Below are 14,508 nucleotides of genomic sequence, written 5' to 3' on the forward strand. Positions count from 1 at the left end.
ACTGTTAATTTAGCATTTCACACATTTTTTTTCATTCTCAGTAGTCCTGTTCCCCGTTCTCAATCTCTAAATTTTATCCTGTACATGCAGCTTGCTTTTAATGAATTTATAGAAAAGGCCTGGATCTATTTTATATTAGTCTGCTGTACCTTTACCAAAGTTCCATTCGTCCTCTCTCCTCACTGTTGTGTAATTGTTTCTTGCTTGCTTGTAATGCTGGTGTGTTTGTGGGTTAGGACTCTTCCTACATTGACTCCCATTTTGTTGTCTTTTCCTCTCTGTCCCTCTCACAATTTCTGTTGAACCAATCCCGTAACACTATATCTTGGATTGTAGTAAAATTGAGCCATTTAGAAATAAATCTAAGCTCACGCTGTATGATATGGCAACCTATCTTATTACCATGGATAAATTACCTGAAATCCTTGCACTGTATCCATATTTTGCTTCCAGTAGATGAACGACATATGAGATTCAGAAACAAGTAGTGTATTGTGAGGACTAATAATAAACAGAAGCTCCCCTATGACTCTGTAATTTCCCATTGGTCAAACTATTATGTATTAGCAATAAGACCTACCATTAATGTATGATGACTTACTGTAAATATATAGCTCTTGAAATAGCACTTTCTCTGTAACTAGCGGACATTGTAACTATAAGGTGTGAAGGATAGATGAAATTGTTTATGTAATAATCTAAGATGAGGTCTGATAAAGACCTATTGTGCCCTCTGTAATGCTTTTTGCGCTACCGCTCACAGGATGAGTATGGGGTGCACAATAAACTAGCCGCCTTGAAGGCGGCAACAATCAAATTTCCCAAGGGAGAAAGGTGCTGGATGTCAAAATATTTCTTCTTCTTTCCTGGTGAATATTAGATACGGTATTGACAGAACATCCTCTTCCCTCATTCTTGTGGCCTGCTTGACGTGTTGATACGTGAATGTCTCCAGAATGAGGTTTACAAATTTGACTGTCCAAATGTCCTCTATTCTTGCTTCGTAGGCCTCCCAGTCTATTGCTTTCAAGTTGAAGTCCCTTAGTACCAGCAATCATGATTTATCTTTATCTGCTTGTACAATAATCTCCCTCATGACTATTATGAGGCTCTCTCGTTTGTCATCTAGTTCCTTCTTAGCTGATGATGAGTCACAATAACGTGGCTTAAGATATGAAGACTAAACCACTCTAGAAAAAGAGGAGACGACGACCTTTCGGTCCGTCCCGGACCATTATCAAGTCGACGGTGATGAGACGAGGGAGACATTAAGGGCTTTAAGTAAGACAAGAGAGAGGCGAGAAGGAGGAAATCTTTGAGGACGGTATGAAGAAGGTGAGAGGTACAGATGGGATAGGTGTATTAAATGGGTGTAAGGTGTAATAATAGGAGTAAGAAAGGGAACATAAGAAAATGAGGATAAATTAAAAGAAAGAGAAAGAGGATGGGTAGGTTTATGTTAGGTCATGTTTGTTAGAAAGTTTAGAGCATTTGAGTATGTACTGTGAAAGGAAAGAGTCAACAGCAACAATGCCAAGACTCAAGTTCATGTTGGGTAGGTTGTGTATCAGAGCTGAGTCGACAAAATGGCGTCTGTGTAGAGGCAGGAAAACTATTTTAGAAGAAAACCAATCAACAGGATGATAAGAATCCCTAACATGGCAGAAAAGAGCATTGTTTATGTCTGCAGACTTAACACTTCTCTTGTGTTCCTTAAGTCTGTCATTTAGTGTACGGCCAGTTTCACCAAAGTATTGGAGAGGACAAGACAAACAGGAAAAAGAGTAGACACTAGCAGTATTAGAAGCAGGAGGAAAAGTGTGAACCAGATTACTACGAAGAGTGTGTCGAAAGGTGAGCTTTATGTCAAGAAGACGAAGGGTATTAGTGAGGTTTTGGAGCTCATACGTCTCTTTTATTTCTTCTTTGTATTTTTCTAGTTCTTTATTAACCTCCTCTATGCGAGTTGTCAATTCTATTTATCTTTGCATATCCTTGCATATCCTATGTTGGCCTTTAGGCGTCTTTTCTAAGATCAGATATTATGTACCCCGCCCTGCCTTGGTGACACTCTATTACTCCCTCATCTATCTATATCTCAACTATGGTATTTGTGCTTGGGGTTCTACTACCCAAAATCATTTACGTCCTCTAATTACTCAACACAAAGCTGCTATTAGGACAATATCCAACTCTGGCCCCAGACATCACTCGGTACCCCTACTCAAATCTCTGAATATGTTAGACATTAAGTCACTGCACATTCTCTCATGTGTATTATACATATATAAAACGCTGAACTGTAATGCCAATCCTGATCTCAAAAGCTTCATAGAAGGTTGTAACAGAACCCATGAGCACCACACCAGAAATAAATACAGTTTTGATATTCCTAGAGTACGACTTAATCAAACTAGAAATGCTCTACAAATCAAGGGACCCAGATTGTGGAATGACCTTCCCAACCATGTTAAAGACTGTACCTCTCTCAACCAGTTTAAGATAAAAACGAAGCTATACCTAATAAATTCCCTGTAACCTACCTTACCCTTCTATTGTCAACCAATGTCTGTTTTTTTTTTTTTTAAAGAGCGCTGTTTGTCGACAGAATTGTATTTGTGCTGCTTTTTCAGCCATGTTCCCCCCTTTTTATATCTTTTTTTTTTATTTGTTCTGAACTCATTTTACTCTTTATGCTCAATTAGTATTAAGCTTTAGTCATTTAAGTTTTTCATGCCCGAAACGCTTTGCGTAATAGTGGCTTTAGGCATTGTATGTACTAGCTCTATCTATAAATCCATCACTCTTTGTAAAATCTCTTGTATGTACCTTACCTAAATAAACATTTGATTTGATTTGATTTGATTTAGGGTTTCTTGGAGTTGTTCACCATATGAGTATTTTTTTGCTATTTTCTTCAAATGCACCACTTTCCATACCTCATTGTCTTTCACTAGTTCCTTCTGTCTCCTTACCTTATTGGTTAAAGCAGTAGTTTTCTAACCATGTTTAAGAATACTTCCTTTTAAAGTCCGAAACTCACTCCTTTGAGCTCCATTTTCTTATTTCTAATCCAAGTGCTTTTTTTTTTCATACTTCTTTAGAATATTCTCAGTTATCTCTGACCTGCCAAGAAAACCTCCTTTCATTATATCTTGTGGTGAGAATCCTCAGAAACAATCATCTGCTGGTGTGTTTACATTCCCCATGGTGGCGGCCATCTTTGTTATTGACGATCGTTTGTTGTGGAATATAAAATTTCCAACACATAACTTTTACTCACTTTCATTTATTTCTTGTATCTTATTAACTTTTCAGCTTCCCTCAACCTTTATGTAACTTGGGACAGCACTTACAGCCCTCAACCTGTTCACAATACTTAAGTAAGTTAATGTTCCTAGAGCCTGCTGCAGTGTGTGTGTGCGTGTGTGTGTGTGTGTGTGTGTGTGTGTGTGTGTGTGTGTGTGTGTGTGTGTGTGTGTGTGTGTGTGTGTGTGTGTGTGTGTGTGTGTGTGTGTATACACACACACACACACACACACTGACGAAGACAGTAAGGAAGGTGTGGGGTTGTGACTGACCTTGACGAGGTTGGTGCCGTGGTCGGAGTCGAGGGTGAAGTGCTCGTCGTCGTCCATGTGGATCTGGGCGTCATGGTCGGGCCTGAGCGCGTGGCCCAGCTCCCCGCCCAGCCCGTCGAACTCCGTCACGCAGCCCAGGTGGCTCCCTGGAGGAGGGCCGCGCCCTTAGTCTCATGTCATACACTTGCATCACCAACATCAACACTGCTCCTAGTGAACTCTAGGATGGTTAACTCATACTGTGATATTTACTGTTTGTATTTTACTATTTGTGCCTGCAGAATCGAGCTATTAGCTCTTGGACTCCGCCTTTCTAACTGGACTGTACTCACCTAGTTGTACTCACCTAGTTGTACTCACCTAGTTGTACTCACCTAGTTGTGCTTGCGGGGGTTGAGCTCTGGCTCTTTGGTCCCGCCTTTCAACCGTCAATCAACAGGTGTACAGGTTCCTGAGCCTACTGGGCTCTATCATATCTACATTTGAAACTGTGTATGGGGTCAGCCTCCACCACATCACTTCCTAATGCATTCCATTTGTCAACCACTCTGACACTAAAAAAGTTCTTTCTAATATCTCTGTGGCTCATGTGGGTACTCGGTTTCCATCAGTTTCCCCTTGTTCGCGTCCCACCAGTGTTGAATAGTTTATCCTTGTTAACCCGGTCGATTCCTCTGAGGATTTTGTAGGTTGTGATCATGTCTCCCCTTACTCTTCTGTCTTCCAGTGTCGTAAGGTGCATTTTCCGCAGCCTTTCCTCGTAACTCATGCCTCTTAGTTCTGGGACTAGTCTAGTGGCATACCTTTGGACTTTTTCCAGCTTCGTCTTGTGCTTGACAAGGTACGGGCTCCATGCTGGGGCCGCATGCTCCAGGATTGGTCTTACATATGTGGTGTACAAGATTCTGAATGATTCCTTACACAGGTTCCTGAACGCTGTTCTGATGTTAGCCAGCCTCGCATATGCCGCAGACGTTATTCTTTTTATGTGGGCTTCAGGAGACAGGTTTGGTGTGATATCAACTCCTAGATCTTTCTCTCTGTCCGTTTCATTAAGTACTTCATCTCCTATTCTGTATCCTGTGTCTGGCCTCCTGTTTCCACTGCCTAGTTTCATTACTTTGCATTTACTCGAGTTGAACTTCAACAGCCATTTGTTGGACCATTCACTCAGTCTGTCTAGGTCATCTTGTAGCCTCCTACTATCGTCCTCAGTTTCAATCCTCCTCATAATTTTTGCATCATCGGCAAACATTGAGAGAAACGATTCTATACCCTCTGGGAGATCATTTACATATATCACAAACAGTATAGGTCCAAGGACTGACCCCTGCGGGACTCCACTCGTAACGTCTCGCCAATCTGAGACTTCACCACTCACACTGACTCGTTGTCTCCTGTTGCTTAGGTACTCCTGTATCCAACGAAGTACCTTCCCTTTCACTCTAGCCTGCATCTCCAGCTTTTTCACTAGCCTCTTGTGTGGCACTTGAGGGTGACAGGTGAGGGAGACAGGAGGGGGTGAAAGGTGGGGGTGACAGATGAGGGGGACAGGTGAGGGTGACAAGTGAGAGGCGACAGTTGAGGATGACAGGCTTTCTGACAATCCAAAAATATGCAGTCTGCCCACCCTTCTCTTTCTTGCCTTATTTTTGTTGCCTGGTCGTAGAATTCAAGTAACCCTGTGAGGCAGGACCTGCCATCCCTGAACCCATGTTGATGCTGTGTTACAAAGTTCTTTCGCTCCAGATGCTCCACTAGCTTTCTTCGCACAATCTTCTCCATCAGCTTGCATGGTATGCAGGTTAGGGACACTGGCCTGTAATTCAGTGCCTCCTGTCTATCCCCTTTCTTGTATATCGGAACTACGTTAGCTGCTTTCCAAATTTCTGGCAGTTCTCCTGTTGCCAGAGATTTGTTATACACTATGGAGAGTGGTAGGCACAGTTCTTCTGCTCCTTCCTTTAGTATCCAAGGGGAGATTCCATCTGGGCCTATAGCCTTTGTCACATCCAACTCTAGTAAACACTTCCTTACTTTCCCGCTGGTAATCTCCAACTCTTCCAGTAGTTCCTGGTCAGCTATTCCCTCTCTTATCTCTGGGATTTCTCCTTGCTCTAAGGTGAAGACCTCCTGGAATTTCTTATTCAGTTCCTCACACACTTCCTTGTCATTTGTAGTGAATCCTTCTGCCCCTATCCTTAATTTCATTACCTGTTCTTTTACTGTTGTTTTTCTCCTGATGTGGCTATGCAGCAATTTAGGCTGAGTCTTTGCCTTGCTTGCGAGGCAAGCAAAGCAAAGACTTGTGTGTGTGTGTGTGTGTGTGTGTGTGTGTGTGTGTGTGTGTGTGTGTGTGTGTGTGTGTGTGTGTGTGTGTGTGTGTGTGTGTGTGAATGACCACATACAATAAAGACATAACAGCCCAAGAAGGGACCACTTGAGGGTTGACCACTCTGCCCTTCACCTCCTGCATCACTTATAGTTAAATCAAATTATATTTGATTGAGAATGACCCTTTGAGCTGTACCATAGCTTCTCTCTCTCACTCCATTACTCTCTTTTTCATTTTATAATGTTTTATGTCCATAATTTATAGGTGTTATAAATTTTGTTTTATGTTATAATTTAAGTGTTAGGATTAAGGTATTTTGCAGAATTAGATACTTATGTCTTTGATCAGTGAGAGTAACTGTGCTCGTTGATCAGTGAGAGTAACTGTGCTCGTTGATCAGTGAGAGTAACTGTCCTCGTTGATCAGTAAGAGTAACTGTCCTCGTTGATCAGTAAGAGTAACTGTCCTCGTTGATCAGTAAGAGTAACTGTCCTCGTTGATCAGTGAGAGTAACTGTCCTCGTTGATCAGTGAGAGTAACTGTCCTCGTTGATCAGTAAGAGTAACTGTCCTCGTTGATCAGTGAGAGTAACTGTCCTCGTTGATCAGTAAGAGTAACTGTCCTCGTTGATCAGTGAGAGTAACTGTCCTCGTTGATCAGTGAGAGTAACTGTCCTCGTTGATCAGTGAGAGTAACTGTCCTCGTTGATCAGTGAGAGTAACTACCCTCGTTGATCAGTGAGAGTAACTACCCTCGTTGATCAGTAAGAGTAACTGTCCTCGTTGATCAGTAAGAGTAACTACCCTCGTTGATCAGTAAGAGTAACTACCCTCGTTGATCAGTAAGAGTAATTGTCCTCGTTGATCAGTAAGAGTAACTGTGCTCGTTGATCAGTAAGAGTAACTACCCTCGTTGATCAGTAAGAGTAACTACCCTCGTTGATCAGTAAGAGTAACTGTCCTCGTTGATCAGTAAGAGTAACTACCCTCGTTGATCAGTAAGAGTAACTGTCCTCGTTGATCAGTAAGAGTAACTACCCTCGTTGATCAGTGAGAGTAACTGTCCTCGTTGATCAGTAAGAGTAACTACCCTCGTTGATCAGAAAGAGTAACTGTGCTCGTTGATCAGTAAGAGTAACTACCCTCGTTGATCAGTAAGAGTAACTGTCCTCGTTGATCAGTAAGAGTAACTGTCCTCGTTGATCAGTAAGAGTAACTACCCTCGTTGATCAGAAAGAGTAACTGTCCTCGTTGATCAGTAAGAGTAACTACCCTCGTTGATCAGTAAGAGTAACTGTCCTCGTTGATCAGTAAGAGTAACTACCCTCGTTGATCAGTAAGAGTAACTACCCTCGTTGATCAGAAAGAGTAACTGTCCTCGTTGATCAGTGAGAGTAACTGTCCTCGTTGATCAGTAAGAGTAACTACCCTCGTTGATCAGAAAGAGTAACTGTCCTCGTTGATCAGTAAGAGTAACTACCCTCGTTGATCAGTAAGAGTAACTGTCCTCGTTGATCAGTAAGAGTAACTACCCTCGTTGATCAGTAAGAGTAACTACCCTCGTTGATCAGAAAGAGTAACTGTCCTCGTTGATCAGTGAGAGTAACTACCCTCGTTGATCAGAAAGAGTAACTGTACTCGTTGATCAGTGAGAGTAACTACCCTCGTTGATCAGTAAGAGTAACTGTCCTCGTTGATCAGTAAGAGTAACTACCCTCGTTGATCAGAAAGAGTAACTGTCCTCGTTGATCAGTAAGAGTAACTACCCTCGTTGATCAGTAAGAGTAACTGTCCTCGTTGATCAGTAAGAGTAACTACCCTCGTTGATCAGTAAGAGTAACTACCCTCGTTGATCAGAAAGAGTAACTGTCCTCGTTGATCAGTGAGAGTAACTACCCTCGTTGATCAGAAAGAGTAACTGTCCTCGTTGATCAGTGAGAGTAACTGTCCTCGTTGATCAGTAAGAGTAACTACCCTCGTTGATCAGAAAGAGTAACTGTCCTCGTTGATCAGTAAGAGTAACTACCCTCGTTGATCAGTAAGAGTAACTGTCCTCGTTGATCAGTAAGAGTAACTACCCTCGTTGATCAGTAAGAGTAACTACCCTCGTTGATCAGAAAGAGTAACTGTCCTCGTTGATCAGTGAGAGTAACTACCCTCGTTGATCAGTAAGAGTAACTGTCCTCGTTGATCAGTAAGAGTAACTACCCTCGTTGATCAGTAAGAGTAACTACCCTCGTTGATCAGAAAGAGTAACTGTCCTCGTTGATCAGTGAGAGTAACTACCCTCGTTGATCAGTAAGAGTAACTGTCCTCGTTGATCAGTAAGAGTAACTACCCTCGTTGATCAGTAAGAGTAACTACCCTCGTTGATCAGAAAGAGTAACTGTCCTCGTTGATCAGTGAGAGTAACTACCCTCGTTGATCAGTAAGAGTAACTGTCCTCGTTGATCAGTAAGAGTAACTACCCTCGTTGATCAGTAAGAGTAACTACCCTCGTTGATCAGAAAGAGTAACTACCCTCGTTGATCAGTGAGAGTAACTACCCTCGTTGATCAGTAAGAGTAACTGTCCTCGTTGATCAGTAAGAGTAACTACCCTCGTTGATCAGTAAGACTAACTGTCCTCGTTGATCAGTAAGAGTAACTACCCTCGTTGATCAGTAAGAGTAACTACCCTCGTTGATCAGTAAGAGTAACTGTCCTCGTTGATCAGTAAGAGTAACTACCCTCGTTGATCAGTAAGAGTAACTACCCTCGTTGATCAGAAAGAGTAACTGTCCTCGTTGATCAGAAAGAGTAACTGTCCTCGTTGATCAGTGAGAGTAACTACCCTCGTTGATCAGAAAGAGTAACTGTCCTCGTTGATCAGTAAGAGTAACTACCCTCGTTGATCAGTAAGAGTAACTGTCCTCGTTGATCAGTAAGAGTAACTACCCTCGTTGATCAGTAAGAGTAACTACCCTCGTTGATCAGAAAGAGTAACTACCCTCGTTGATCAGTGAGAGTAACTACCCTCGTTGATCAGTAAGAGTAACTGTCCTCGTTGATCAGTAAGAGTAACTACCCTCGTTGATCAGTAAGAGTAACTACCCTCGTTGATCAGTAAGAGACGTCACTTCACTATTGTATAAAAGAGTTAAGAAAACTTATCCCTAAAGTGGAAGATGGCTGAGCAGTGAAGGGCCAGTCATCCTAGTTAGTGAGAACTGGACTAAACTGTTGAGACAAGTGACAGGTGAGGGTGACAGGTGACAATTGAGGGTGACAGGTGAGGGTGACAGGTGAGGGGTGACAGGTGACAATTGAGGGTGATAGGTGAGGGTGACAGGTGGGGGTGACAGGTGAGGGTGACAGGTGGGTGTAACACGGGGAGGGGGTTCTCGAATGACCTTTCTTCCTTTTTCTCCCTCTACCTGTATTCTTACTTTTGTTCTGTATACTAAGGGACTCCCAAACTCTTACCAAAGCCGACTCCACGCCACGTGGTCCTAAGACGATTTACCGACTTAGGATTCTACAACCCGTCTGACAGGACATAGGCTGTGAGCAAAACCCTAGAGTCGCCTCCGCCGCCACCACCAGACCTTGCACTGAGCAATGATCGAGGTCTGGATCGATCATGCTAATTAATCAACCTTGGGGCTTGATCCCCACTAATAACTTATGACCTTGGCACTTAAGTGTGGAATTAATTAAACGGGACTGATAATCCTGATTCGATGTTAAAATCGGCGCCCAATTCAACTCTGCCTCGTGGGGACCACGTGACAAGGACAAATTCACATATATATAACACACACACGGAAATAATGAAAATGCAAATTATTAACTAATTAATTTATTCAAAATTAAGCAAAATCTAAATTGTTAGCACTCCCTACTTGAACACTCCCTAATTGACCAGATCGGCAATGAATTGACTATCCCTATCAGAACTCTCAGCAACTATACCTCTATGTTGACCAGCTTGGGTGGAGTGCTGGTCTTGGGGGGAGAGGTGAGATGGTTGACCTCTCCCAGTTGATCTCGATCCCACACTGATCTCTCCTCGTCTGGTCTTCCCCAGACTAGAGCATTGTATCCTTCCGCATAGTCTAAGTTTTACCAAGTTACTAGCAAGGCTTAAGTTATAACAATTAACCTCTGTTTGTACTGAATTGATCCAGATTGGTTGACATATTTTACTCAAGTTAAATTACACAAGCCTCTTAAGGAAGGGCTGTTCCCGATCCCCAAAATGGCTATTTAACCTTTGAGAAATTACTGAATGTGGGAACTATTGTGACCTGTGACCGCCAGGTCACTCAAATTCTTCCACGCCGAGGTCTAGTCATGGATAGTGACGTCACTGATGGTGACTTACACTCATTCTCCTAATAATTAGAATACTCTTGATATTGTACCAGTAATATTATACAATACAATTTTAATACAAAATGAATAAAGGCTAATTTCTGTAAACAAGTGAATACTATAGAATGGTTCATTATACGAACTTATGAACAAAGACGTCAGCCATTATGTGACTCAGACTTGCTAATCCCCAGGATGCGCGTTGTGAGGTCAAGTCCCTACACGAAACTTCTGGAACCTTCTGGATAATTCTTACAACAGCCTAGTTTGTTACATGGGGGTGACAGGTGAGGGTGACAGGTGAGGGGTGACAGGTGAGGGTGACAGGTGAGGGTGACAGGTGGGGGTGACAGGTGAGGGTGACAGATGAGGGTGACAGGTGAGGGTGACAGGTGGGGTGACAGGTGGGGGTGACAGGTGATGGTGACAGGTGAGGGGGTGACAGGTGAGGATCACAGGTGAGGGTGACAAGGGAGAGGCGACAGTTGAGGGTGACAGGTGAGGGTGACAGTTGAGGGTGACAGGTGGGGGTGGCAGATGAGGGTGACAATTGAGGGGTGACAGGTGAGGGTGACATGTGAGGGTGACAGGTGAGGGTGACAGGTGAGGGTGAGGGGTGACAGGTGAGGGGTGACAGGTGAGGATGACAGGTGAGGGTGATGGGTGACAGGTGAGGGGTGACAAGTGAGAGGCAACAGTTGAGGGGCGACAGGTGAGGGTGAGGGTGACAGGTTAGGGGTGACAGGTGAGGGTGACAGTTAAGGGGTGACAGGTGAGGGTGACAGGTGAGGGTGACAGTTAAGGGGTGACAGGTGAGGGTGAGGGTGACAGGTGAGGGTGACAGGTGAGGGTGACAGGTGAGGGTGACAGTTAAGAGGTGACAGGTGAGGGTGACAGGTGAGGGTAAGTGGGTGCTGTAAACCTCGTCTCCTCCCGGGCTAAACTTACCAATAGTGTGTAAAATATTGTATTGCAGTAATTAACTTGTCTCCAGCTTTAAATAGTACCAAGGTGTTGGTGTTGGGGCCCCATACCCACTGGCAAGTGGGTATGGGGCCCCGTTGGTAGGTGGCGGGGCAGCGCCCCGCCGCTGCCCCGCCACCCTCACCTGGGACCCATTACCGTGGGTGGGCGGCGTGGCGCTGCCCTCCACCCTCACCTGGGACCCATTACCGTGGGTGGGCGGCGTGGCGCTGCCCTCCACCCTCACCTGGGACCCATTACCGTGGGTGGCTGGCGGGGCGCTGCCTTCCACCCTCACCTGGGACCCATTAAGTGCAGGATAACCACAAATGGGTCATAATCTGTGAACTGAGAGGATACCCAGGGCGTGTGGTGGATACCCAGGGCGTGTGGCGAGAAATACTTAGTGGTTGATAGTGGTGGAGACGTGACAATCTCCACCACACACCTGCAACTCTCATCCACCCACTTCCATGCTGATAGGGGCCGCCCCGTCCCTTGGGCCAGAGAAGAGTCCAACTATTTTTAACAGGTTGGAGAGAAGGAGTGCGGCGCGGGGCGTCTGACAGCCTCATCCCGTCTGCTCTGATACACGCAAATTGACTCAATTTTTTGACGATTTGCCCGCGTAAATATAAGCCGTGGAGGAAGTTGTACACAACAACACGCTGTTATCCACCACATGTGTACCCCACCAACTGTGTGTAGCTGCACATGTGGACGAGTACCCACAAGACTGGAGACAGAGGAGAAGTGCGACAAGTGGTTGTCTCATGAACGTTTCTCAAGGTTCCTTACGCACAATTTCCAATATACAGAAACTATAATGTGAGAAAATATCTCTATCAGTGCTTAAATAAGTTCGTACGTTTAATGTTATGGACAAAAAGCAGAGCAGTAAAAGATGTTTACAGTTGAGGAGCGTAATGGGTAGCGGGTGTCACATTAGCGTAACCGAGCGCCTGCCCCGTCATCACTGCCGCCCTCCTCCGCTGTCAGCACTTGTGTCAGGGGCTGCTGGAAGGCACATTTCCGTCACCACAACCTGACAACCCCGTCACCACAACCTGACAACCCCGTCACCACAACCTGACAACCCCGTCACCACAACCTGACAACCCCGTCACCACAACCTGACAACCGTCACCACAACCTGACAACCCCGTCACCACAACCTGACAACCGTCACCACAACCTGACAACCCCGTCACCACAACCTGACAACCGTCACCACAACCTGACAACCCCGTCACCACAACCTGACAACCCCGTCACCACAACCTGACAACCGTCACCACAACCTGACAACCCCGTCACCACAACCTGACAACCGTCACCACAACCTGACAACCCCGTCACCACAACCTGACAACCCCGTCACCACAACCTGACAACCCCGTCACCACAACCTGACAACCGTCACCACAACCTGACAACCCCGTCACCACAACCTGACAACCCCGTCACCACAACCTGACAACCCCGTCACCACAACCTAACAACCCCGTCACCACAACCTGACAACCGTCACCACAACCTGACAACCCCGTCACCACAACCTGACACCCCCGTCACCACAACCTGACAACCGTCACCACAACCTGACAACCCCGTCACCACAACCTGACAACCCCGTCACCACAACCTGACAACCCCGTCACCACAACCTGACAACCCCGTCACCACAACCTGACAACCGTCACCACAACCTGACAACCGTCACCACAACCTGACAACCGTCACCACAACCTGACAACCCCGTCACCACAACCTGACAACCGTCACCACAACCTGACAACCCCGTCACCACAACCTGACAACCCCGTCACCACAACCTGACAACCCCGTCACCACAACCTGACAACCGTCATCACAACCTGACAACCGTCACCACAACCTGACAACCGTCACCACAACCTGACAACCGTCACCACAACCTGACAACCGTCACCACAACCTGACAACCCCGTCACCACAACCTGACAACCCCGTCACCACAACCTGACAACCGTCACCACAACCTGACAACCCCGTCACCACAACCTGACAACCCCGTCACCACATCCTGACAACCGTCACCACAACCTGACAACCGTCACCACAACCTGACAACCCCGTCACCACAACCTGACAACCGTCACCACAACCTGACAACCCCGTCACCACAACCTGACAACCCCATCACCACAACCTGACAACCCCGTCACCACAACCTGACAACCGTCACCACAACCTGACAACCGTCACCACAACCTGACAACCGTCACCACAACCTGACAACCGTCACCACAACCTGACAACCGTCACCACAACCTGACAACCCCGTCACCACAACCTGACAACCCCGTCACCACAACCTGACAACCCCGTCACCACAACCTGACAACCCCGTCACCACAACCTGACAACCGTCACCACAACCTGACAACCGTCACCACAACCTGACAACCCCGTCACCACAACCTGACAACCCCGTCACCACAACCTGACAACCCCGTCACCACAACCTGACAACCCCGTCACCACAACCTGACAACCCCGTCACCACAACCTGACAACCCCATCACCACAACCTGACAACCGTCACCACAACCTGACAACCCCGTCACCACAACCTGACAACCCCGTCACCACAACCTGACAACCCCGTCACCACAACCTGACAACCGTCACCACAACCTGACAACCCCGTCACCACAACCTGACAACCCGTCACCACAACCTGACAACCGTCACCACAACCTGACAACCCCGTCACCACAACCTGACAACCGTCACCACAACCTGACAACCCGTCACCACAACCTGACAACCCGTCACCACAACCTGACAACCGTCACCACAACCTGACAACCCCGTCACCACAACCTGACAACCCCGTCACCACAACCTGACAACCCCGTCACCACAACCTGACAACCCCGTCACCACAACCTGACAACCGTCACCACAACCTGACAACCCCGTCACCACAACCTGACAACCCCGTCACCACAACCTGACAACCCCGTCACCACAACCTGACAACCCCGTCACCACAACCTGACAACCGTCACCACAACCTGACAACCGTCACCACAACCTGACAACCGTCACCACAACCTGACAACCGTCACCACAACCTGACAACCCCGTCACCACAACCTGACAACCCCGTCACCACAACCTGACAACCCCGTCACCACAACCTGACAACCCCGTCACCACAACCTGACAACCGTCACCACAACCTGACAACCCCGTCACCACAACCTGACAACCCCGTCACCACAACC

General features: G+C 46.3%; 1 protein-coding gene across 1 annotated transcript in view; it reads right to left on the minus strand.

Moving 5' to 3' along the window:
* LOC123756091 (uncharacterized) overlaps positions 1-14,508 on the minus strand; it is a 133,168-nt gene that overhangs the window by 57,128 nt on the left and 61,532 nt on the right. Inside the window, exon 7 of the mRNA XM_045739079.2 lies at positions 3,582-3,727. Within this exon, the coding sequence (XP_045595035.2) occupies positions 3,582-3,727 (146 nt within the window). The remainder of the gene's footprint in view (positions 1-3,581; positions 3,728-14,508) is intronic.

Source organism: Procambarus clarkii, chromosome 36, assembly GCF_040958095.1.
Source record: "Procambarus clarkii isolate CNS0578487 chromosome 36, FALCON_Pclarkii_2.0, whole genome shotgun sequence".
Classification (NCBI taxonomy): domain Eukaryota; kingdom Metazoa; phylum Arthropoda; class Malacostraca; order Decapoda; family Cambaridae; genus Procambarus; species Procambarus clarkii.